Source organism: Zingiber officinale, chromosome 9B (assembly GCF_018446385.1).
Source record: "Zingiber officinale cultivar Zhangliang chromosome 9B, Zo_v1.1, whole genome shotgun sequence".
NCBI classification, from domain to species: Eukaryota; Viridiplantae; Streptophyta; class Magnoliopsida; order Zingiberales; family Zingiberaceae; genus Zingiber; species Zingiber officinale.
Window position 1 is genome coordinate 33,021,934 of NC_056003.1, and position 24,039 is coordinate 33,045,972.

Here is a 24,039-nt window from a genome sequence, read left to right on the forward strand (position 1 = left end):
GGTGAAAAGGCAACCACAGACATTGTTCTCAACAAAGTGAAATTATAGGAAACTACACAAATAAGGGGTATGTTCCTTGATACAGCAATCTTTCTTGCAAAATTCTATAAAGCTTTAACAGAAGCAAGTAAAAAAGTCACTTGTTGTTGGTGAGAAGGTTGGATTATTGGGCTATCTGAATTCCATCCATTCTGTGACTTAGTAATCTTAGATTGTAAGTAGAATATGGAGACACAATGAAGAGGCAGCGGCAATGAGTCAGAAAGATTGTAATTCATTCAAATGTGGTTCCATTGGCAATCTAAGATTTTAACTAACAATAACAAAAAGGTTTAAAGAGAAATTATTGTTTGATAGGAGAAAGGTTAACATAACTTACCATGGGGGATGGCTGTAACGGAGACTAGAACAGGGGTTAACACTCACCACAATCCACTGATCCATCCCATATGAAGCACTGTCCACCTTGGAGATATTTGGATCATAAAAAGTTCAAAAGAAGGTACAGAATATCAAGCAGTCCTTTGAATCCAGATATTGCACTAGAGCACTAGTCAAGGACCTAACCACAAGCTTAAACACCTAAATGATTAATATAGATAAAAAATTATGAAAGCCTAGTTTTGATGTCTAACTGGCAATTGTAACTAAAGTTAAACAATAATCACTAAATTAATAGTGAAAAGGAAGTCCGAGCAAGCTGGACAGTTTGGGCAAGCATCCTAATAGACAAAACACAAGAAAATATGCTGTCATCCATTTATTTGGTACAATAAACCAGGATATAAGACATATGACCTTTTAGAATATATACGTGCGTACGTACGTACGTACCTACGTACGTATGTATGTATGAGATTACTTGAGTCTGGGCGCTAAGGCACTTGAACTCAAGGGGCTAAAGTGCAGTCACTCAAAATATCACTCACACTTGTCTTAGTAGAACTCCAAATTTCTTTCGTGTGTCCTGCTAAGTACTCATAAGGGGTTTTTATAGGCTATGTGATAAGGTAGACAGATAAGATTGTATGTATGTACGTACGTATGTATGTATGTATCAACACTTAAGCAAAATGCTAGATAATTGCCGAAAAGAAGGATTGGTTTTTTCTCCTACCAAGATGAAAATAGTGTTGGTACAATCGACCTAGGTTTTGATGTGTGTGTCAAAGAGTTTAAGTTAGGCTTTCATATGTATTTGATATGTGTTTGAGTCTTGTAAGACTTGGTGAAACACATGAGAACTTGGTGCGGCCAAGTGTGGGAAAGCTCATCCAAGGGCTCGGATCCTTGAGTCGGTGAAGGATGGTGTGGAAGACATCCGAGGGACCGCCGGACGAGGAGCAATAGAGTGGAGCCGAAGGAAGTGGACTTCAAGGCAGCGTGAAGGATGGCACGGAGAGGAGCCGCGGGCTCGGATGCATTTGAGGGACGAAGGCCGAGGAAGATGACTTCGAAGGCAACTCCGAGGATGAGTGTGTGAGAATGTACTGGGACCAGTCGACTGGTCATTGGACTAGTCGACTGGTCATTGGACTAGTCGACTGATCCTATTTCACAGAATGCACAGAATGATTCTGTGCTTGTCGATTACGGGGACCAATCGACTGGTCATGGGACCAGTCGACTGGTACATAGCCGTTGGCAAAAAATGGGCTCTGTAGAGAGCCGTTGGCTGTGTCTAACGGCTACATCAGTCGATTGGTGCATGGACCAGTCGACTGGTGTCGGGGTTTGAGTTGATTAGTGATCAACTCTCTCCTCTTATTTAAGGGGAGCTTTGGGGCATGAAGAAGGTTACTCATGCACATTGAATAACTTCTAGTCTCTGCCCAAAGCTTCAAAAGTTCACTCTTTTCCTCAGAAATCTAAACTTCATCTTGTAAAGAGGGAGAGATTCGTTGTGAGAGGTTTGCTCCACTGAGAAGGAGAAACTCTAGCCGGAGATTGCCGGGGACTGATCCACCGAAGGATCAAGGGCTCGTCCACCTCAAGGACACATCGTGGAGTAGGAGCAAGCAATCTCCGAACCACGTTACATCGAGCTTGTTAGCGTTTGTATTTTTCCTTGATTGCTTTCATTGTTTTGTTTAGTGTATTCCGCTGCGTACTAACCTTCTTGTAGAGAAGAAATCGATTTGGGGGTGGCCTAGCTATCCAACCCCCCTTCAAGCCGGCCACCGATCCTTCTACAAATAGCTCAACCAGAAATAGAATTTTTGGGGGTAATTGTTGGGAACCGAAGGATTAAACTCCAGCAGCATATAATCAAGAAAATTATAGATTTTGATGAAAAGACACTCACTACTTTGAAGGGGTTAAGATCTTTTCTTGGTATTCTTAATTATGTGAGGTCTCATATTCCTAATTTGAGTAAATTATTAGGGTCTCTTTATTCGAAAACCTCCCCACACGGTGATAGAAGATTCAAGTCTTCTGACTGGGCCATAATCAAAGAAGTTACGGTGTTGGTCCAAACATTGCTTGACCTAGAGTTACCTCCCGTTGATGCTTACATCATTATTGAGACTGATGGTTGTATGGAAGGATGGGGCGGAGTATGCAAATGGAAGCAATCAAAATTTGATTCCAGAATAACAGAAAAAATCTGTGCTTATGCCAGTGGCAAATTTCTGGTGATCAAGTCTACTATTGATGCTAAGATTTATGCTTGTATGGAAGCCTTAACAGCTATGAAAATCCACTATCTGGACCGAAAGGAAATCACACTGAGAACTGATTGTCATGCAATATCAAGTTCTTTAATAAAACGGTTAGCAATAAACCCTCTCGAGTCCGATGGATTTCCTTTATTGATTATATCACTGGAACCGGTGTGGAGATAAAGTTTGAGCATATAGAAGGAACAAATAATGAGCTAGCATATGCATTATCAAGACTTGTGCACCACATCACGGATGAGGTATCTTTATTAGAGAATCAAATCAAATTATTAAGTCTGGTCGACAGCTCAATGGATGAGACTAAAGATGCCCCTGCAACAATTAAAGACATTCTTGGCAAGACTATTTTGGCGCTACTCCCAACTACCATCCCTTTTGAAGATGCTTGTACAAATAGGAATTGAGCCCCGGGGAGCCATTCCTTTTTCTAAGTAGTATTGTAAAGTGGTATTGTAAAACTAGGATCGGCCACTGGTTTTGGCCGACAAAAGTTAATAATTGGGGTATTAAGGCATGTGAAGAAAGGAGGAGATAAGATGCGATGGGGTCCATGGTGTACCCGGTCTTATTCTTCTTCCTTATCATATAGCCTATAAAAACCCCTTATGAGTTCTTAGCAGGACACATGAAAGAAATTCGGAGTTCTACTAAGACAAGTGTGATTGTGAGTGACTGTACTTTAGCCTCTTGAGTTCAAGTGCCTTAGTGCCCAGACTCAAGTGATCCTATAAAAACTTTTGTTTGTGAAACTGCATGTAAAATGAGAAAAAAAAAACAATCCTTCTTTTTGGCAAATATCTAGCATTTTGCTTAAGTGTTGGCAGTGTAGCTCCTCATTGGCTGAAAAGATTAAAATATCATCAATATAGACCACCAGAACTTCACAGCCTTGAAAACAAGTATCCATTTTGTGCTCAAAGACCGCAGGCGCATTTTTTAGCCCAAAGGGCATAACCAACCATTCATATAGTCCTTGGGGTACTAAGAAGGTTGTCCAAGGGACTGATTCAGGACTCATCATGACCTGATGAAACCCAGATTTTAGGTCAAATTTAGAAAAAACTTTACCGCTTCCAATCTTCTTTAAAATGAGATTAATACCCGGTAGAGAATACTGATCCTTGTGAGTATTGTCATTAAGAGTCTTGTAATTAAAGACAAGCCTTTCTTTTCCTTTCTTTTCCTGGCCTGTGAGAGGATCCACAGTAGTTCCTGATTGAACAATGAAGGTCATGGTCCGATATCGGCTTGTACTAGGCCTGTTAACCTTTAATTTTAGCAAAGACTCAATATGAACTTTGAAAGAAGCCTCCATTGCGGGGGTAATATGTTTTAACGGCTTATCCTGTATTGTAATGTCAGGATTAATAATATCTAAGGTACATATTACCTTATTTTTTTTACCAATGCTCCAAGGAATTATCATCAATAAATCCTGCCTCCTTTAATCTTTGGAATACTGGTGCGAACTGCATTTTGAAGTCTATTCCGGCCAGAACTTGTTGTTTTGGTACTACTAATTCTTCATGAAGATTTAGATACTCATCTTCATTCATATCTAATTCCGGAATTGCTTTTGCTGAAACATATATTTCAGGAGAGGTATTGATAGTAGTGATTTCTTTATAAAATGTTACCTCTGTTCCTTCTATCCTTAGGCCTCCTGCCATGGATTTGATGAAATTACATCCGATCAGCATTTGAATTCCATCTTTAAGATTCATCTCCAATTGGTACGTAAAAGGAATCCGGAATTTATGTATGTCAATGGTCATGTAACCATTCTTCAATTTATTCGTTGATTCCAGCTAGGAATTTATTTCGGAAAAAATTACTTTATAATTAATTTCTTCAAATGCATTTTTGGGTAGTGCATCCTTGCATATGCAACAGGTAGTAGCTCCCGTATCCAGTATCGCATGTACCTTCGTATCAGCCAATCTAGGATTTGAATAGTTACCTCCATATTATATAGGCGATTTATAAGGGATTTTCTTGCTGCTGCGAAAATGAATTCCCGACTTGTTGATGGTTGAGCTTCTGTAGTTAAACCAAAAGAACCGCTGCCCTAGTTGTTTCTCCCAGATTTTCAACTTCCATAATAGATGGATTCATAATTTTTTTCAAATACCAACTGCGCCACGCAACTGCCATGCTCAAGAGAGAGAGAGTTAAATCAGAAAAATTGCAAATTAATATTTGTACCTCTTCCCGGAAATTAGAATCAATGACACCAGCATTGATTAGAAAATGTAGTCGGTAGGCAGCTCCAGATCGAGGAGCAACCCGAGCATAATAGCCTTCTGAAAATTACATGCTTATACCAGTTTTAACAAGGCCTTGTTAGTGTGCTGAAATATGTACGTCCTCATCTGTAAAAATATCATAACCCGCTGCTCCTTGTGTTCGCCGAATTGGTAACTTTGCTGTTGTCGTTACATTCTTGACTTTAATAAAAGGAATACCGTCCCCTTGGGGAATATCTTGATAGGTTTCAGCAGCTCTTCTGTCAATGATACTTCGTAAATAATGAGTGTAATCAAGCAAATCTTGTATCATTCGATCCTCCTTTTCATATGGTGGAATAATATCATTCTTTTTTAGTGTCAAAGTTTTGTTTAAATAGAATGGTCCACAAGCAGGGCATACCGTCATTTTGAAGAGTAAACAATGTATGTGCATAGTATCAGTAGTAATTAACTTACAGAGTGTGCAGCATACGTATTTGCTATCTGTGATAATTTGATTTTCCTCCCATTGATGCGGACAATTTTTCATATTCTCACCAACAAAAACTTGACTTCTCCATCCGCAATTTTCGGCGCCAAGCATAAAGGTTGTTTCCTGGACCCATGGTGTGTCATCTAGTGCCAAATTTACATAATTGGGTCCTGTTTGTCCTTCTGAAAATGAGCAAATTGCATCAGAGTCTGCTTCATTAAGATCTACAGAGAGTATGTCATAGTCTGATGGTAGATCCAATTGATCTAATATTGTTGCTCGAACAATATTACCTATTTGTTTCTTACAATCTCGAGCAAAATGACCAAGTTCTCCACAAATAAAACACTTACATTTCTTTTGCTGGTCAGCCTTTTTCTTTTTAAAAACTCTGACATGAGAATCATGTGGCTTTCCCTTGTAGCTTTTGGCCTTCCTTAATCCATATTTCTTTTGCTTATTGTAATACCCAGGTATAGGTATCTTGCTGCAGAATGCCAAGTCTTTCACGCTTTTTTGTATTGCTGCCTTTTTGCAAATCTCTGCCAAATATTGATAAGTAAAATGAATTCTTGGAATTACGCCTACATGATTAGCCGGATATTTAGCTTTGAATGCAGCTTCAATTTCATTGCCAATAATATGGGGCATTTTCCTGAATAACTTATCTGACAATTCAGGACTTATGAACATGCGTCCGGACTTGGCTGCCAACATTTAGTAGTCATTTAGGTAATTGAAAATATCCTTCATACTGTTGCAGCTCAGTCGCTCAATATCAATATAGGTTTGGTTTTGCTCAACAGTGGATCCTTGATATGGATCTTCTAGCAAGAAAGATCTTCTAATAGTGGATAGGATATTTTGTGTTTCACCAGCCATTTGAATAAGAGCTTCATATTCTGCTGCGTAAGCCATACGCCACTGGATCCACATCTTCTTTTCATTTTCTCCTAAAAGATTTTCAATAAATTGTACCTTTTGTGCATTATCCAACCAGGTTTTTTGATTTACCAGATTATTGGTAATTGATTCCCATCGAGAAATTACTTCAGAGTATTGCCCAATATCTTCTGGTAGAATTAGGATGACTCCATCATTTGTTTGAGCTGATGGCAACGTCCATGGTTGATGATTATATCCTCTAGGTCTGAACTTCCCATTAAGGATTGTAGTTGATTCTCTTGGTTCTGTCGTTGCATTTACCTGTGCAGGAGGATAATTTACTTGACCCATAAGAGATTCATTAGGAGGATTATACCTTGATATAGCACTTATACTAGATAATGCTTTCTCCATTATTGCTTGCTGCATCATACTTCGTAAGATTGGATAATCCATTCATTCAAGCTGCTTTATTGATAATGAGTCAGTTCCTACATGTGTTGCTTCTTCTGTTGATTGAATGTTTTGTGGACTTTCTTGATCCTGGTTAGCATATGATAACCAGTCATTTGGTTCTTCTTCAGTTGAGGATGTTTCTTCTTGAACTGATAATTCATTCATTTTTTCTGGAAAATTATTTGTTTGTGTAGTATAGAACTGTTCTTCAATCTGCTCCACTTCTTCAATCACCTGCTGCCAATACTCTTCTGATTCAGTATCACTATTGTCCCAATATGGTGGTAATTGCTTATCATCATCTGGTAGAATAGAATTAGGGGAAATAATAGGATAATCCGTTTCCAAATTGCTCAGCCCTAGGAGATAAGATTCCAAATCTTCTTTTTCATCTTCATTAGTTGGTGCAAGATCATTAGGATCTAGATCAGGATCCTCTTCCCATGGTGTATCTTCCCAGACACTTGGAAAAACTACCTCATCATCAGCGTTATCCTCTTCTTCATCTCCCCATGAAGGTCGGCTTGCCAGTATAAATGGTTGTGGTGGTGGTGGTGCATAATTGTCATAATAATTATACCTGCCACTAGGTTCTCCCAAGGTGTCTCATCTGTCATTTGTATCAGGATAATCATATTCTTCATGAAAAAGTGGTAGGGCATATTTACTTGTGAAAATCCCCGCGAATTCTTCTTCTCCTTCGTTTCTGATTTCTTCGATATCAAGATTACTTAGTCTTCTTGGTTGTGAGTTTTTTGCTGATTGGTAACCCTGAAAAGATAAAGAAATAGAACCATCTAACAAAGTTGTGGTTCTAACCTCTTAAGGGTTTCAGATTTGAGAAACGGTTGGTGGTTGTAAAGTCCATCTCATTCCTTGTAGTTCTGTTATTGTCCTTGGTGATGCTGATACTGCATGGATCCCGGTGCTAGTTAAATAATCTGCTACATTTTGCACATTATAATGGAAACCAGTGTGACTGGTATTAGTTAATCTTCCAATGAACCCTCATGTAATCAATAAATTTGATTCAGCCATATTCCAGTCTTCATAACCATGAGTCTAAATGGCCAGCTCAATATGGTGGAAGAAATCTTCAACACTAATTAACATATTCGGGGCGATATATACCAGTTGCGTACCTCCCGAAAGATCCACTTCCATTGTGCCAATAATGGACCTATCATCTCTCCAGTGTGTGTCTCGAAGGACAATTAAAGCATTTACTCCCACATTCCTGCAATGTAGAGCATGAACTCTAATCATTACTAATCCTAAGTGGATTAGCTTCATACATTCTTGCCGTAAAATTGAATAGCTTTCTTGGTTGATCAAAGGGAGGTTCTGCTGTCCTCCTATTACCAAGAATCTTGTTTCATAATAGTGTTGGTAAACTCTGTGTCGTGGCTCTGACCAATTAGTAGAGTATAAGGTCTCTACTGGTACTAATGAGGCTCTTCTTCTCTGAGAAAGCTCTAACTCAGCTTCAGGATTTAGTTGACTTTCTAAGGTTCTTGATTCATTTCTTGAGTTGTATAACCTTCTTTGAGCTTCATATCGAAGTCTTGCCATCCTTCGATAACTTCTAATTTGATCTTCTTGTGAAGAAGTTACTGGTTTAGAAACCTCCGTTGTACTTCTTTCAGTAATAGTTGGCCTATTTCTGATCGTCATTAAGCTTTTCTTTCTCTTCTTTGAATATTTTCAATGGATCTTGGTATACATAGAAAGGCTCCTTCTTTACTTCCTTTACTTTCCCCAAAGTTAGGCCTTCAAGTTGTTTAGCAAGTCTTGCTACCTGCTCAGAGTTGCTGGAAACTGGTTTTGCAAGTAATTGATCTAGCTTTTCGTTGATTTTTAGTAAGAGATCAATTATAGTATTGTTTTGTCTGTTGATATCTTTATTTGTAGCGTCTTTGGCAACAATAAAACCAATAGCAGGTGAACTGATTTCTTCAGTATTAACTAAGGCTTCATCATAATCTTTTGATTTTGAAGAGAGAGGAAGGTTCATGACACTTGCCTTTTTACTTCATGCATGATCTCTTCAATTCGTTTGATTTGCCTTTTTAATTCTTCTATAAGAAGCACCGCTTGTTCTTCGATCAGCTTTGGTTGCTTGGTGATCTCCACTACTAAACCCTTAATATCACTTGAAGTCAAGGGTTTATTCTGCACGAGCTCCTTTTGTAATTGCAGAACAGCTTGCTGTAGCCTTCTTTGCTCCTTTAGAGATTCTTGTACAGTCTGCGTGATCTCTAGATGATTTTGCTTTAATGTCTCAAAAAGAGTCCTATACTCAGATATGGATACTTTTGAGTGTAATAACTTTTGAGTGTAATAAAAGACGGTCATAAATAACGTTGATATTATTAGAAATTCCTTTAAGGGAGTCTTTTATTTCTAAATCAAGGTATTCTAGATCTGCAGTTCGTGAGTTTTGATACCAATTTTTAATGGATTGTTCAAACCTTTCTGACTTAATCTATTACAAAGTAAATTACATTTAGTTCCCCACCCTTCAAGCTTACCATGAAATCAAGGTTCAAGTCTTATAATGGCCTTCTGCCTTACGCGACCTTACTAAAGCCTTTCATGGCTCCATATAGGGTTCAGACGCTAAGGGAATTTACTTAACAATAGAGTGATGATCTTACTTCTTACTTAGTTATTACTTTTCCATTAAAAATATAGTACATACCTCTTGAAAACTGCTTCACCAGAATACCCGCAAAAGATTTAACCAGTAGGCTCTGATACCATCATTTTACATGCAGTTTCACAAACAAAAGTTTTTATAGGATCACTTGAGTCTGAGCACTAAGGCACTTGAACTCAAAAGGCTAAAGTACAATCACTCACAATCACATTTGTCTTAATAGAACTCCGAATTTTTTTCGTGTGTCCTGCTAAGAACTCATAAGGGGTTTTTATAGGCTATACGATAAGGAAGAAGGATAAGACCGGTTACACCATGGGCTCCATCACATCTTATCTGTATGTACGTACGTATCTATGTATGTACGTACGTATCTATGTACGTATTAAATGATGGCCCTGTCTGCTGCTGAGTCCAAATAGTTCTTCCATTGTCATGCAGCACAGTTGATACGCTGATATATAGCAATTTGTTCGTCCAAACCACATTTTCACTTGATAAATCTTGTTGACAGAGAAAGAAGTAATCATTTCACTAAAGATAAACAATTATCACCAAAATTAATAGTGAAAAGGCAGTCCGAGCAAGCTGGACAGTTTGGGCAAGCATCCTAATTGACCACATACAAGAAAATAAACTGTCATCCATTTATTTGCTACAATAAACGAGGATATAAGACATGATCTTTTAGAAAAATAAAATAAATATTAAATGATGGCCCTGTCTGCTGCCGAGTCCAAATAGTTCTTCCAATGTCATGCAGCACAGTTGATGCGTTGATATATAGTAATCTGTTCGTCCAAACCACATTTTCACTTGATATATCTTGTTGACAGAGAAAGAAGTAATCATTTCATCCCAATCAGCTTTTCATCTGATGCACCTTGGTGAAGACAGAAGCCTTGGCCTTTGAAATGATATTAAGCAAGTTTCTTGATGATAAATAAGGAGCTTGGCAATCAAGTTGGTTGTTATGGGGCGTTTGGTTCAGAAGAATAACTATTTATTTTTTCCTATGTTTGATTGCAAAATAAATAAACTAAAAAAAGTAATCCTTGTGGGATGATGCTCCTTCATTATCCTTCATAGTTATCCCTTACACAGTTACAGTAAATGCATATTACTACTCTATTTCCTTCTCCAGGCAAGCCAAGCTGGAAAGGCAGGCTGACGGAGAGACAAATGGGCAGGAGGGTTCAAGCAAGCCAGTAGGTCTTTCTTGTTGGTCAATTGCATCATTGATATAGGCCTGCATTTACTTGAGCAACTTGTGGAAAATAAAACAGTGCACTATGCAAAGATATTGTTATTGTGTTGGTGAATTAAAGGATGGACATCCTTGTGTAGATTGGGTAGTTTGGACAAGCAAATGATAGGAGCAAGCCAAGCCAAGCCAAGCCAAGAAACTAATATTACACAGATCAAACATGTTGGTTATTAGTTATTACATAATTGTTCTTATTGTTGATTCAGCTAAAACAAGTGAGATTAAATTTCTATAACTGTGAAAAAAGAACAAGAAAACAATTGTCTCAATAGAGCTAATTATTGGTGTGGGAAGTATCCGACGATCGAACTCAAGTTTTGATAATGACAAAGAGATTCAAAGTTAAGTTTAATTGTTATCTAATGTGTATGATTAAGTGTTTCAGGAAAGTCCTAGTTGCGGTTAGGCAAGGGGAAACCTTAGAGGGTGGTAACCCTAGGTCATAGGGGGTGGTAACCCTATGCGGAAAGTCTTGGCGGGTCGGAGCTTTGGGCAAAAATCCTAGGGGGCGGCAACCCTAGGTTGAAATCCTGGTGTCGCGAACAGGGTAGCAGTCTGGACGGGTCATGGACCGAACGTCCAGCATGAAGACCGGAAGCATCGGACCGGACGCTGAACAAAGGTAAAGTCTCCTGAGTGGAGTAGGTGAGGACGTGTTCCCCGAAAGAGGGAACAGTAGGCGTCGGTTCGACCTAGGGTTTCCGAGAGGAAATCCGAAGTCAGAACCAGACAGTTTGGAGACTGTCAAATGTGTTTCTATATATTATCGTTTGTGTTCTAACTCTATTTTGCAAGAAACTAATATTTTTATGCAGGGTTAGGACTGACCGGGATCGGTCGACCGAACCCCCAAGCCAGCAGATCAGTTTTCCAGAGATTGGACTAGCTCAACAAGGGGATCGGTCGACCGAACCAAGGGTGGGCGTCGACTGGATCAGGCCGGCTGGACTGAGTCAGAGGAGCTGATCGGTCGACCGAACCTGTTTATCGGTCGACCAAACATGGGATAAAAATTGACCGGATCGAGGCGGAGCGAGCGGATCAGATGAGGTGGAGGTCATCGGTCGACCGATCCACCTCGGGTCAAACTTGATCCCGAGCCTTGGGGATCTGGATCAATTTTTGCAGAGCTATAAAAGGGAGCCTCGGAGTGCAGCTTCAAGAGAACTCGAATAGAATAACCTGTGCTCTTCCGTGTGCTGCTCCAAACGCTTTTGTGATGCTCTGCTACTCCGACCGTCAGCGACTACGTCTACATCTCTTGTACTGTCGGTATATTTTCATTAGTGCACTTATTGTAATAATCAATTGTAAACTTTGCGATATTATAGTTGTTGCCCACCGAAAGCGATCTACGATCGCGGGCCTTGGAGTAGGAGTCGCTCAAGGCTCCGAACCAAATAAACATCTAGTGTCTTCTGTGTTTGCTTCTTTTCTTTTATTATTTCCACTGCATTACTTTTGAACGATTTCCAAATACGAAAATTGTGAAAAAAGAACATTAAACCCCTTTCTATCCAGCACTAATTATCTAAACCTGCCAAAAGGGTATGTGCCATGCTAGAGTAGTTCTGTAAATGTTTAACAAAAAAGAAAATTTCAGTAAAAATTCGTTGCTACTGCCAGGGAAGGTTGGCATATTACTTTTTAGGTTTTCTGAGTTCTACCTAATATGGCACTTAACAATCTTCAAGCATACCTCAGCTATACCTCCTACCTGCTGAATCCTAGTTTTCTTATCATATACCAGTGCAAAGCATTTTTAGAGTAGAAGTTGAGTCAATTTCTTAAATGGTCATACATTACTTGGTTTTCTTCTGAATATTACAATGATTCAATTGGTTCAATTATACTGGTTTATAGAAGGCCTGCATCATAAGACATAATAATATGGTATGATAATATCTTTCATTAACATGAAGCCGTAATATCACTGGGCAATTTCAGAGAAGCCAACAATCATGCTACCAAGTGATGCATACCATCACACTAATATGTGTCTCACATATGATGGAAGCTTACAATTGAATGCAATCAATTAACTACCATTGCCATAACTCAAGTTACAATGCAACCAAAGAACTGCACCTCACCAGTAGTCTCCACAAGAGCAAACCCCATCTTTGAAATGGTGGAACCTAGTCCTGTCTCTCAACACAATCTCTCTCTCAAACACCTTCGAAGCCAACTTCATGAAAGAGTGACAGTCTTCACAAATCCTAAGATTCTTTGCTATACGAATACAAGAACCTCTTGTAGAGTTGATGAGTCCAAGAGAAAGAGCCAGTTTCTCACTATGCAAGAGAACAGCTTCCCTTTTCTCTTCCTCTTCCAAATCAACTAAGACGGCCTTTGTGTCGGGAGAATAACCCACAAGTTCTAATTCCTTTACAACTTCATCCAACGTTCCATAAATATCACTTGATCTTGGATGAGACTTATCTCCCATCATAAACTCATGAACATGACCATTAAGTTCGATCCAACTAAATCCTGCTTCCTTCAGTACCCCTTTATTCTTCATTAACTTCCTCACCTGCCTAACATCATCCCACCGGCTAGCTTTAGCATATATGTTAGACAGGAGCACATACGCGCCATCATGATCTGGGTTGAGCTCTAGTAGCTTCTTTGCCACAAGCTCTCCAAGCTCAATGTCGCCATGGATCTTGCAAGCTCCTAATAGAGACCCCCAAACCACCACATTTGGGGCAAATGGCATTGACTCTATCAATTCAAGTGCTTCTTGAAGAAGTTTGGCGCGTCCAAGGAGATCCACCATGCAGCTATAGTGTTCGTGCTTTGGTTCAATGTTGTAAACATCAACCATGGATTGAAATATCCTGCGACCCTCTTCAACTAAGCCTGTGTGACTACAAGCATATAACAAGCTGATAAATGTAACTCCATTGGGCATGATCCCCTCTGCAACCATTTGATCAAAGAGAGCTATTGCAGACCTTCCATTTCCATGCAATGCAAATCCAGTGATCATGCTTGTCCATGTAATCACATTCTTACCAGTTATCTCATTAAAAACTCTGCATGCATCAGCCAAGCTTCCACACTTGGAATACATGTCAATCAGAGCATTCCTTATTGACAAAACATGATCAAACCCATTCCTGTTCACAAAGATATGAACCCCTTTGGCTTGATCTAAAGCACCCAAATTAGCACAAGCAGAGATGACGCTCAACATGGTAATTTCATCAGGCTTCACACCCAAGAGTTGCATCTCGTTAAACAACTTGAGAGCTGCATTTGGCTGGTCACTCTCAGCATACCCTGATATCATTGCAGTCCAACACACAAGGTCCTTATCGGCCATCTGGTCGAAGATATTTCGTGCAGTTTCGATCTGGCCAAGCTTGGCATATGCAAAGAACATTGCAGTCGATGCTACTTGATTTTTAGGCAACATCTCATCATACAAACTCTGGGCAGTGTCAATTAATCCACAATTTGCATACATGCTGATAAGTGTGCTATGAAGGTAGGCATCAAAGGAGATGTTAGATTCTAGGATAAATGAGTGCACTGCCTCACCCAGCGCCAAATTTTTAGCCCGCCCACATGCTGACAGAATGGTAGCAAGGATCACCGTATCAGGAACTACGCCAGAGCTTCTCATTTCATCAAAAAGCAGCAGAGCTTCATTGTAGCAACCACTCTGACAATAGCTGCCGGTTGGTTTCAGAAAGCAGAAGAGGGAATTCAGTTATTAAATCATCTACTGGAAACAAGATATACGTAAAATTTAGACCTTAATTCTTACCAAGAGAAATGGAGGAAACCTAGAGAATCCTATTTGGAGTGAATGATTGACTTTAACAGGAGGTTAACAGAATTAAATCGAAAGAATTCTTTTACAAATTAGCAGCTGTTTCCGAGGACATTTGGTGTGCAAAGAAAGAAAGAGCCTACTTACCCATCTAGCATGACGCTCCACGCTACAAGGTCCCGATGAATCATTCGGTCGAACACCCCGCGGGCATCCGCGGTCTGCCCAAGCGCCGCGTACGCACCCACCACCGCTGTTTGGACGAAGGCGTCCGCGTCGAACCCCATCTTGGCGGAGAGCCCATGCACCTCACGAACCACCGCGCTCGTCGTATCTCGACACTTCGCCGCTGCTCGAAGAACCGCAGGCAAGCTGAAGCGGTCGATTCCGATGCCAGCCCGGCGGAGACGACCATAGGTGGCGAGTGTCCACGGGGGGTGGGCTGCGCGGGCGAGGGTGCAGAGCGAGCGGTTGACTAGTGGTGAGCTGGAAGTGTGGTAGTGGATTAGTACGGAGAGGACGTAGTCGAGCGAGGACGAGGAAGGGGAGGAGTAGGAGGCGTCGAGGAGTCTGGAGACGAACGAGGCCGGGAGGCGGAGGCCAGAACGGACGATTTTAGCGTGGATTTGCTTCAAGTGGGGGAGAGCGGTAGCGGTGAGGATGCGGTGGTGCAGTGGCGGCGTCGGCGGCGGGGGGTTTTGCCGGAGAGCGGCGGCGAGTGGCTGTGTAACACTCTCCATATCCACCAAAAGCAGAGCCTTTGAATTTAAAGGGCTTTTTGTCCTTTCATCAGGCCTGCGAATAAAATCCAGCCCACCAATTAAAATACATAAGCTTAGTTGCGAATAGAATTGCGCCACGTGTAGATATTCCACGTGGACAATTCTAATTGTAGATATTGCGTAAACCCTGTTGCGTAAACCTCACGTAGCCTTGCCAGTGAAGGGAAGCCAAAGCAAGAAAGAATGGCAAAAATTAAAAAAAAGAGCGCAAGCACCGTTTTATAATGTATAAAAAATAAATTAATTAATTTGATAAAAAAAAAATAAACATAAAATATTTGTATATTAAAAAATCTTTTTCAATTTATCAAAATCAGTAGAAGATAATCAAAATTACTATAAAATTATTAAAATAAACATTATAACAGTCATTAATTAATCTCTCGACAGTTAGAGCTAGTTGTGATGATTATGACCCCACAAGTCATCTCTCGATTTCTATGTAATTCACTACATCCATCACATAAAATATGGAACCGTCACATCAACGGTCCCCTTAGAGTCGGTCCCATGAATATGGAGGGAGGTAAAAATAGGTACACAGGTGGACAGTGCATGGCGAAAACGTTAACCCCAGACAGTGACACCCGAAAATCGATCCCTGTCACTCCACCTGTCACATATTTACTCAGTATATTGTGATTTATCTTTCTCGTGATCTTTTTGTCACATAGTTGTGATGACTACTATGAATTTAATTATATTAAAATAATTAAGTCAAATGGATAAAAACAAAACATATATATATATAAATTCTTTACGACGAAAATACCTAAGGATATCCAACTTTTTATGACTAATTCCGAAGGTATGTGACTAATTTGATCGCACGAGATTTTTTTTATTGATCAATCAGATAAATCAAGAAGTGCAAATAGACTTGCCTCGGCTGGATCTGGAACGAGCCAATTACCCAGGTTATATTCGACGGATCCTTTTTATATTTTTTATTAGATTTTTTAATATTTTTATAAATGTTAAAAAGAAATTATTGGTGCCGAGACTTAAACCTGAGTTAGGCATTCAACATCATAACCAACTAGACTATGATTATCAATGTTTTTATATATTAGTTAATTATTTAATAACTAATTCATCATTTTTTTATTATATTATTATTTTTAATAATTAAAAGAAAGTAATAAAGATGTTTATTTATTAGTTAATTTATAATCATTGGTTGATAAATAATTTAATGTATTAATAATTATTTAATAAGTAATTAATAATTTTCTTTATCGTAGCTTAGCTTATACCGGTTATAATGAACGGATCTCAAAGATAACGTGATGGCCAAAGTTAATATAAAGTGAGAGTCAAAGTCAGATTAGGGGAATTCCTCCCAGATGCCTTTGTTGATCGTCCCGCGTTAAAACTCTGAGGTCCTACCCAAGTGGCTACTAAGTAGGATATTCGGATAAAGCCGATCGGACGTAAAACCGATCAGATATAAATACTCTAGTATTCTATGTTGAAAGTCAGGGAATAACGTACCTGATGAGTTGAGTGGTCGACCAAGTGCAAGAGAGCATGACCAGGTGAAAATCTAATCAAGCTCTAAATGCATAGGCCTCACACAAGTCTCAGTATAAAATCGATCGGATGAAGGTCGATCGAACACAAGAGTGTCTGTGTACACTCGTCTGAGTAAAGACCGAGCATGCTTAAAGACACTTGGTTTCATACAAGTCTTAGTATAAGATCAGCCGGATGAAGATCGATCGAACACAAGGTTGTTTGTGTACGCCCGTCCGGGTAAAGATCGGGTGGACTTAAATGCACTTGGTTTCATACAAGTATTAGTATAAAATCGATCGAATGAAGGCTAATCGAACACAAGGCTGTCTGTGTATCCCCGACAGGGTAAAAGCCGGACGGGCTTAAAGACACTTGGTTTCATATAAGTCTTAGTATAAGATCAGTCGGATGAAAGCCAATCAAACACAAGGTTGTTTGTGTACGCTCGGCCGGGTAAAAATCGGGCGGGCTTAAAGACACTTGGCCTTATGAAGTTATTAGTAAAAGAGCAACCGGATTAGGGCCGATCTAACGCAAGACTCTCTATATACGCCCAGCCGGATAAAAATCGAGTGGGCTTAAAGACACTTATCCTTAAGAAACTCTGCATATCCGCTTGGTCAGACATAGGTTGACCGAGTTTTAGTTACTTAATTTCATCTTGTTTCCAAAATAAAACTCTAACATACATAATCTACCATGTGACTTCTTGAATGAACCTTCGGCATACTGTGAGCATTGTATTAATCTCTAAATAGATCTTTGTAATACTTAACATATGACAGCGCAGATTGATACAATGGGGTGCAATACGGCCGGTCTTATGGACTGGCCGAGATACTATGACAGAATACAGTGACAAGCAATACGGCTAGCCTTGCGGACCGACCAAGATACATTTAGCAGACGAATAATCGACAACATTTTAATAGCCTGACATAATTATCGGGAAATATTCCTTTGGAAGTTCCTTCGGAATTTATCTGGTTTCCCATTGATGATTCATCTATAATGACATCTCCCTCTAACGACTTCAGAAAAGATTTAAGTTATAAACGATAAAAGAGGTACATTTATGGATACAAAAAAGATTCCTCGGAAGCTCTTCGGAAAACTACCTAACAAACTCTGACGCATGAAGCCACCTTATGGTCACGGAGATCATGAGAGGTGATATAAAAAGGGAGGGTCCTCTCCGTTGACGAGGGACAGAATTTTCGCATCTGAGACCTTCATTCGCACATCCATTGTTGTTCTTCTCCCTCGAAACTGACTTGAGCGTCGGAGGACCTTGCCGGGGATCCCTTCCCTGGTCTTTGGTCACTAACGCTTTGTTGGATCATCTAATTGTGCGCAGGATCGTTGCGAAGCTTCATCCCAGATCGGAGAGCCCACTATTCATCAACAAACTATCCACCTGAGCCAACGCGTCATCTCCTCAACCTTCAGACAGGATCAGTGGCAAATTATTTATGAATTTATAATTTTATTTTTTTAATATAATAATCTTGAACCAAGAACTGTATTGTGAACCGATGATTTCGAATTATGATTCATAACTGTCTTAGATAGTTAAGGTTAAGGGTCGACTTGTCAAGAACCGTCGAACCGGCAGTTCTGAACCGGTGAATAGCGTTTCTGAACCTTCGAACCAATGGTTCCGAACCATCGGTTCTAAAGCATCGATTCTAAACTGTCGAACTATCAATTCCGAACCAAAGCCGGATCTAAGCGTAGATGGATCTGACAAACAATCCAAAATCATAAGTTTTTCAAACTCCCCAGATGTAATGTGGGGACTGTTGGATATTTTTCTTTAAGAAAATATGAGTATACTGATCTTCGGTATTGAGATCCAATAGTTGGGCCCGATTAGTCATCTCGACGATGAGTCAATGACTCTAATCGGTAGAGTTCGGTATGGCGATGTGGACATTGTCTCATTTATACTCTCGACATCCTCTTCCGACTATCAAAGTACCCCTCCGGATAAGAGACATACCTTTCTTTGTATCGTCGCTATCTACCTAATCTCGTCGGTCGTCGAGTTATCCCTTCAGATATCGACACAATCCCTTTGGGTAAACTTATTCCTAAGGATAAGAGTATTAAGGTTGAGGTGAAGACTAGACCTTTTTTCCTTAAGACGATATTCCCCGGCCCAAGTGCTTACAATTTATTGACAATCATCTCCAAGATACAACAACTTGCGTTTCGAAATTGGAGCACTCCAAATTTTGAACCTTGTCAAACTTTTGAAGCCTTGAAACTCTTAAAAGAGGAGAGAGAGAAGAGAATCCAGAAAAAAAATTCACAACTTGAGAATTGAGTGTTTTGAGTGGAAGGAATGATGTTTATTTTATAGGGATGAAGGGTTACTCTCAAGAGGTGAAAGGATATGAGATGTGTATTTTCCCTTAAAACTTTTCACTTAAACCTTTTCATTATGATTAATTAATTTAATTGATTAATAAAATTAATTATTTACTTAATCTATTGTAAATATTAATTAATCAATTAATTAATATCCCAATGATTAATTTTAATCAATCAATAAATTAATTAATAAAATTAATTATAATTTCATACCTCTCAATAATTCTACACACTCAAGTTAACATTCATCCATAAATCCAACTCAGTATATGAATCAAATTTCCGTCCGATTATATCAAACCAACCCTTCATTAGACATTAATTTCTGATTCACTCAAAAAATTATTTACGACAATTTACTCACGAAATAATCGTCTTATCCTTACTGGTCACCAAACCAATTTTCCAATAGGGAATTCATCTCACTCCTTACCATCGCACCGTAGCTACTGGTCACCAAACCAATTTTCCAATAGGGAATTCATCTCACTCCTTACCATCGCACCGTAGCATGGGGGCCAGGGTGATTTTGTGTGAAGCAAGCAAAGGAGGTTCCCAGCTGAAATTTTCGATCTTTTTCAATTGGATTTTGCTTCTCCTATCCAACCCTAAATATTTCAATCTTGGTCTGGTTCAACCAATTTTTTTTTTTTAAAAAAAGGCATAATTCGCTGGTCACAATCACTGATAGCTTTGGCTGTGCATTGCAAATACAAGTCTTCTTTATCTACTACTTTTATGTACATCCACATGATCAATAGCATTTGGAATCATGAGCATATGATTTTGGGTTTTATATAAGAAATTTATATGGCCTAACTGATGAACTTTGTATAACAAATCTTTCACTTCGACAAATCAAAGAAGTGGGAGATGCATTCGAAATGGCTTGAAGATAGCACCTTGGAATAACTCGAAGCCGGAAGAGAATGTTTGCCTTGTCAAGCTCTTGGCCATTGAGGACTGACAACCTGCAGAAGCAAAGCAATAGATAGAAATGAGAATACAGTAGCATTGTACTGTCGTCTGTCATCGCTCTCAACTATATTGTAGTGTTTCAAAAATGAAGAGGAAGAGGAATCCTTCATTTGAGCAAAACTTTTAACTCTCTTTTTTAGAGATTTTTTATAGTTTTTAGCGATCTTTAGCCCAAAGGAGGAAAAAGGAACCCTACACTCCTACCTTATAGGAACACAAAATAGATGGATGCACAAAATAGGAACACAAGATATGCACAAAGATATCTTCGATGTAGAACAAACCTCTAATGTGCTGAATGCTATTCTCATCCGACTTGCTACGAGCGATGGTTCCTCTGCACTGCCGGTCACGGCCATTTGTTCCAGCTGCAGAGTCTTCACTGGTAACCTGTGCAAACATAGAGTGTAGAATAAAGAACATAACTCAGTTTGCACACTACCAGTCAAGTCAATTGTTAGCCAGAATAAATAAAACAGAATAAAGATTTACACGTCCGTATGATGCGTAAAGGACGAGTTTGGTCCATAGAATAGAATGAAATGAACTTGGAATGAGATAAAGAAGGGAATGAAATGGAAAAGAAAATATGACTGATTTATTCCTTTATTGGTTGTAGTGACAAAATTGAATAAGAAATAGGGAATCACAATCATAGGAGTTTTTTATTTTTTATAGTCAAATATATGAACATTTATTCCATGAATACAAAAACTAGTCCACCATTAATATTTGTGTCATATAGATGAATAATTACAAAATGATTGAGTACACATTGGACCAAATACCTCTAGACATGCGAATATCAAACAAAAGTCAATTACATAAAATCCTCAGCAAAAATCATATTTAGAATGTGCTAAGTAATCCTTACCATGCCATTCCCCTCACATAGTAAGCATTTGCAATGATAGCGCAGAACCCTTTCCACTGATGCATAGTTTCAGCTGAAACTGGCGCAGTAGATGACCATCTGACTACTGTAGGAGGTGGTGTGCACAGGATAGTAATAAACACTATACCCAGCCATAGAATGCACTCATTGACCTGTATTAAAAATTATAATGTTTCTAAAAAAAGATGTAGCAAAATTTAAAATTACGTCAAATTTTATCTTTGAGAAGCACGAAGTACAAGAGCACAAGTATTCTGATCATTGTACTTTAGCATGCCGCTAATCCACTCTTTCAAAATAACAAATAGTAGAGTGTGCTAAGCAGCATAAATCCATAGCATAATTAGATGTAAAGTAGTGGTTTTCTTTAAATAGAAGTGTATATTGCGAACTGTTAGACAATATTTATCAGTGTTATTGTCAAATTATAATAGATAATAGATAATATGACCTGTCATCACCTGGCCAGCATAGGTCTGATAAAGGGTTTGATTAAAGGAAGCTTGCAATAGAGTCCAACGAACAGTTAACAAAGTTGAGTTATTGCAGGCCAGTCTGATTCACCCTAAATGAAAGGAGTTAGGTCAAGATGCTAAGATCTCAAACAATTCATCTGCAGTGTTTCTGGATTTTTTTTTTTTTTTTAATCTTAGCTAATCCGAGGAGGAATCTCTTGGAGGTCTGGAATGGAATTTCATGCAGGCCCAAAGTGTTGTTAGAGCCTGGGTTGATGGAGAGGTCGAATGTCTCCTTTTTGCCTCTTCCCTGGGAAGGGACCCTGTGGCCTGATTTATAGGCCTCGAGATGGATGCCTCCTCAACCAAACAATGACACTTGTCCTGAGAACAGTTGACATATGAGAACCTATGTACATGGTGTGCTGTTCACTTTGAGTAAGCCAAACCTAGTGGATAAATTTACTCTCATCACATAGTTATGTTACAACACGAAGCATTGCTTTCTATGTTGTCTAAGTAGACTACAACTATAGGGAGGTTACAATCTCAGATAGGTACACAGCGAATCAAAAAAATAAAAAAGGTAAACGTTGAGCATGAATTATGAAACATGGAAACATCTATGAAAACTCAGAAAATGAAGAAAATACAAAAAGTGATGTCATTTGAATAAGATCTCACCTCCTTGGTGACAATTTCCAACTTCACAGTGGTTCCTCCATAATCAGTTTGAAGTCCCTCAACCTCAGCACCAGAATCTTTGATATTTATAAGTTCCTGTCTCAATCCTTCATCAGTACAGCCAAGAGCATATGCATTCACTCCAGCAGAGATGAATTCCTGATCAATTTAGAGAGATGTGTCGGTTGAGGAAAAAACCATGAATCTATCTGTGCGCTTTGGATCAATTTTGTCCAATAACTGGGATAAATGGCATACTTTAAGGTTGTCACCACTTCCGCGATCAATTACATTTCGGTACCGCTTGAACAAACTTATGGCTATGTTTCTGGAAGAGCGATAGTCCTGATCCGATGAAGCATTACTATCCCAATGACACTGCAAAGCGACTACGAATATGTAAGTACATGAGATCATTAAATGATTTAAAAATTTCATTTCCATTTGTACAATGATATGCTGAAAAAGAATATAATATGAATTTCCAATAAGATACAGACAAGCAAGTTTTTCCTGACTCCTTCATTTGGGGACCTACAGTGGTGAATGATTCTTGTTCTACACCTATGAGACTTTATGCTCGAAAGCATCCGAAATCTTTGTATGCATGATATATCGAGAGGATGCTGGAAAGGTCTTATGCTGTTTGAGTTATAAGTATGTTGGCTGCTGCTGCCCATATTATGTGGCACATATGTCTTTGTATTTCCATCTATCCAATGATTCTGAAATGATCGAACTTGATGTACTGTCAGCATGTTTAAGTTCATATGGACAAGAACTTCCTTTAACAATATAGCCCTAGAAAGTACAATTCTTTCTCAATAGATAACAAATAATTCATCAAGTTGTAGCTCCTTCCAACTGCACATGAAAATGAAAAGCATTACTACATTTACACAGACATGCATTATACAGGATCTATATTCACTACATCTTTTTACTCCAACAGATTACATGCCAACAAAGAAAATAACATATACGAAACTCTGCATTTATGCCAGGAATACTTGACACCATCTAAAATTCAGGAGTATTACTCTGCATTTTAATATATGAGTCACATAACATATAGTTATAGAGCTTAAATCACATGCAGTAACTTGCAAAATCCAATTGTTAAATTAGACAAAGCTTCAAGTATCAAGGGATCTCAGACGATCGAACACGATTGCAGCTAGTAATCAATTCAACTACTTAAAATTTCCATATAAAATTTCACAAACCTATGAAAATGGAACAGCAATCAGCTAGTTATTCACTAATACATTACTCTGCATATCACGCATAGAAATCTGTACCTTCAGCCGAATCAAGAATGAAGCATCAGATGGCAAACAAAAACTATACGATCAAACCAAGATTATAACTTGAATAATAAATAAATCAGATACACAATGCCAACGTTAAGATCTACAAAGAGTCGGTCCGCGTTACCGCGAGCTAGACAACGTCGTCGATTGGAATTTATATATATTCAAAGAAATTCAAATCAAAATACAAGTTGCTAACCAAGCGAGGAGCAATCGAGCGATATCAATGAGTGGAAGAACCAAATACCTCTTTTGTGGGCCGTATCTACGGCTTCGCAAGGCTGCCACGGCAGCGAGGAGGAGGACGTAAGGAGACCCCTCCTTCCCTTCACTCTCTCTCCGCGACCACAAGATACGAATGGCGAAGGAAACGAAGAGGCAAGGAGAGGCGGGGAGGAGCGGAGAGGCCGCCCTCGCTCGGGCTTTCGCTCTCACGGCATCAGAAGGAAGCCGCCCGAGGAACTAGGATGAGACAACGACGTAGATGGGCCGGCCTTATAGTGAATGGGCCTGCCCAATATTCTCGGCCCACTTGCTTTTGGGTAAGTTTCCAATTTGGCACTTTAAAATCTTAATAATTTA

The 24,039-nt window shown here is 39.1% G+C and overlaps 2 protein-coding genes across 4 annotated transcripts; both read right to left on the minus strand.

The window, feature by feature from the left end:
- Positions 1-12,563: 12,563 nt before the first annotated feature.
- LOC122024983 (pentatricopeptide repeat-containing protein At4g14820-like) lies at positions 12,564-15,231 on the minus strand. Its single transcript, XM_042583736.1, has 2 exons — positions 14,604-15,231; positions 12,564-14,355 (listed from the first exon to the last, which is right to left on the minus strand). Exons 1-2 carry the CDS (start codon positions 15,194-15,196, stop codon positions 12,762-12,764), a joined length of 2,187 nt encoding a protein of 728 aa, XP_042439670.1. The 5' UTR covers positions 15,197-15,231; the 3' UTR covers positions 12,564-12,761.
- A 4,573-nt stretch (positions 15,232-19,804) lies between these two features.
- On the minus strand, positions 19,805-23,921 carry LOC122023869. 3 transcript variants are annotated; one of them, XM_042582273.1, is made up of 7 exons: positions 23,705-23,921; positions 22,645-23,008; positions 22,403-22,522; positions 22,145-22,303; positions 20,985-21,157; positions 20,395-20,500; positions 19,805-20,103 (listed from the first exon to the last, which is right to left on the minus strand). In XM_042582273.1, exons 2-7 carry the CDS (start codon positions 22,912-22,914, stop codon positions 20,074-20,076), a joined length of 858 nt encoding a protein of 285 aa, XP_042438207.1. In that variant the 5' UTR covers positions 22,915-23,008; positions 23,705-23,921; the 3' UTR covers positions 19,805-20,073. The 3 variants fall into 3 exon arrangements, with proteins under 3 accessions (XP_042438207.1, XP_042438208.1, XP_042438209.1); XM_042582274.1 differs by lacking the exon at positions 23,705-23,921 and adding an exon at positions 23,657-23,678; XM_042582275.1 differs by lacking the exons at positions 19,805-20,103; positions 20,395-20,500 and having other exon boundaries at positions 20,981-21,157.
- Positions 23,922-24,039: the final 118 nt, after the last annotated feature.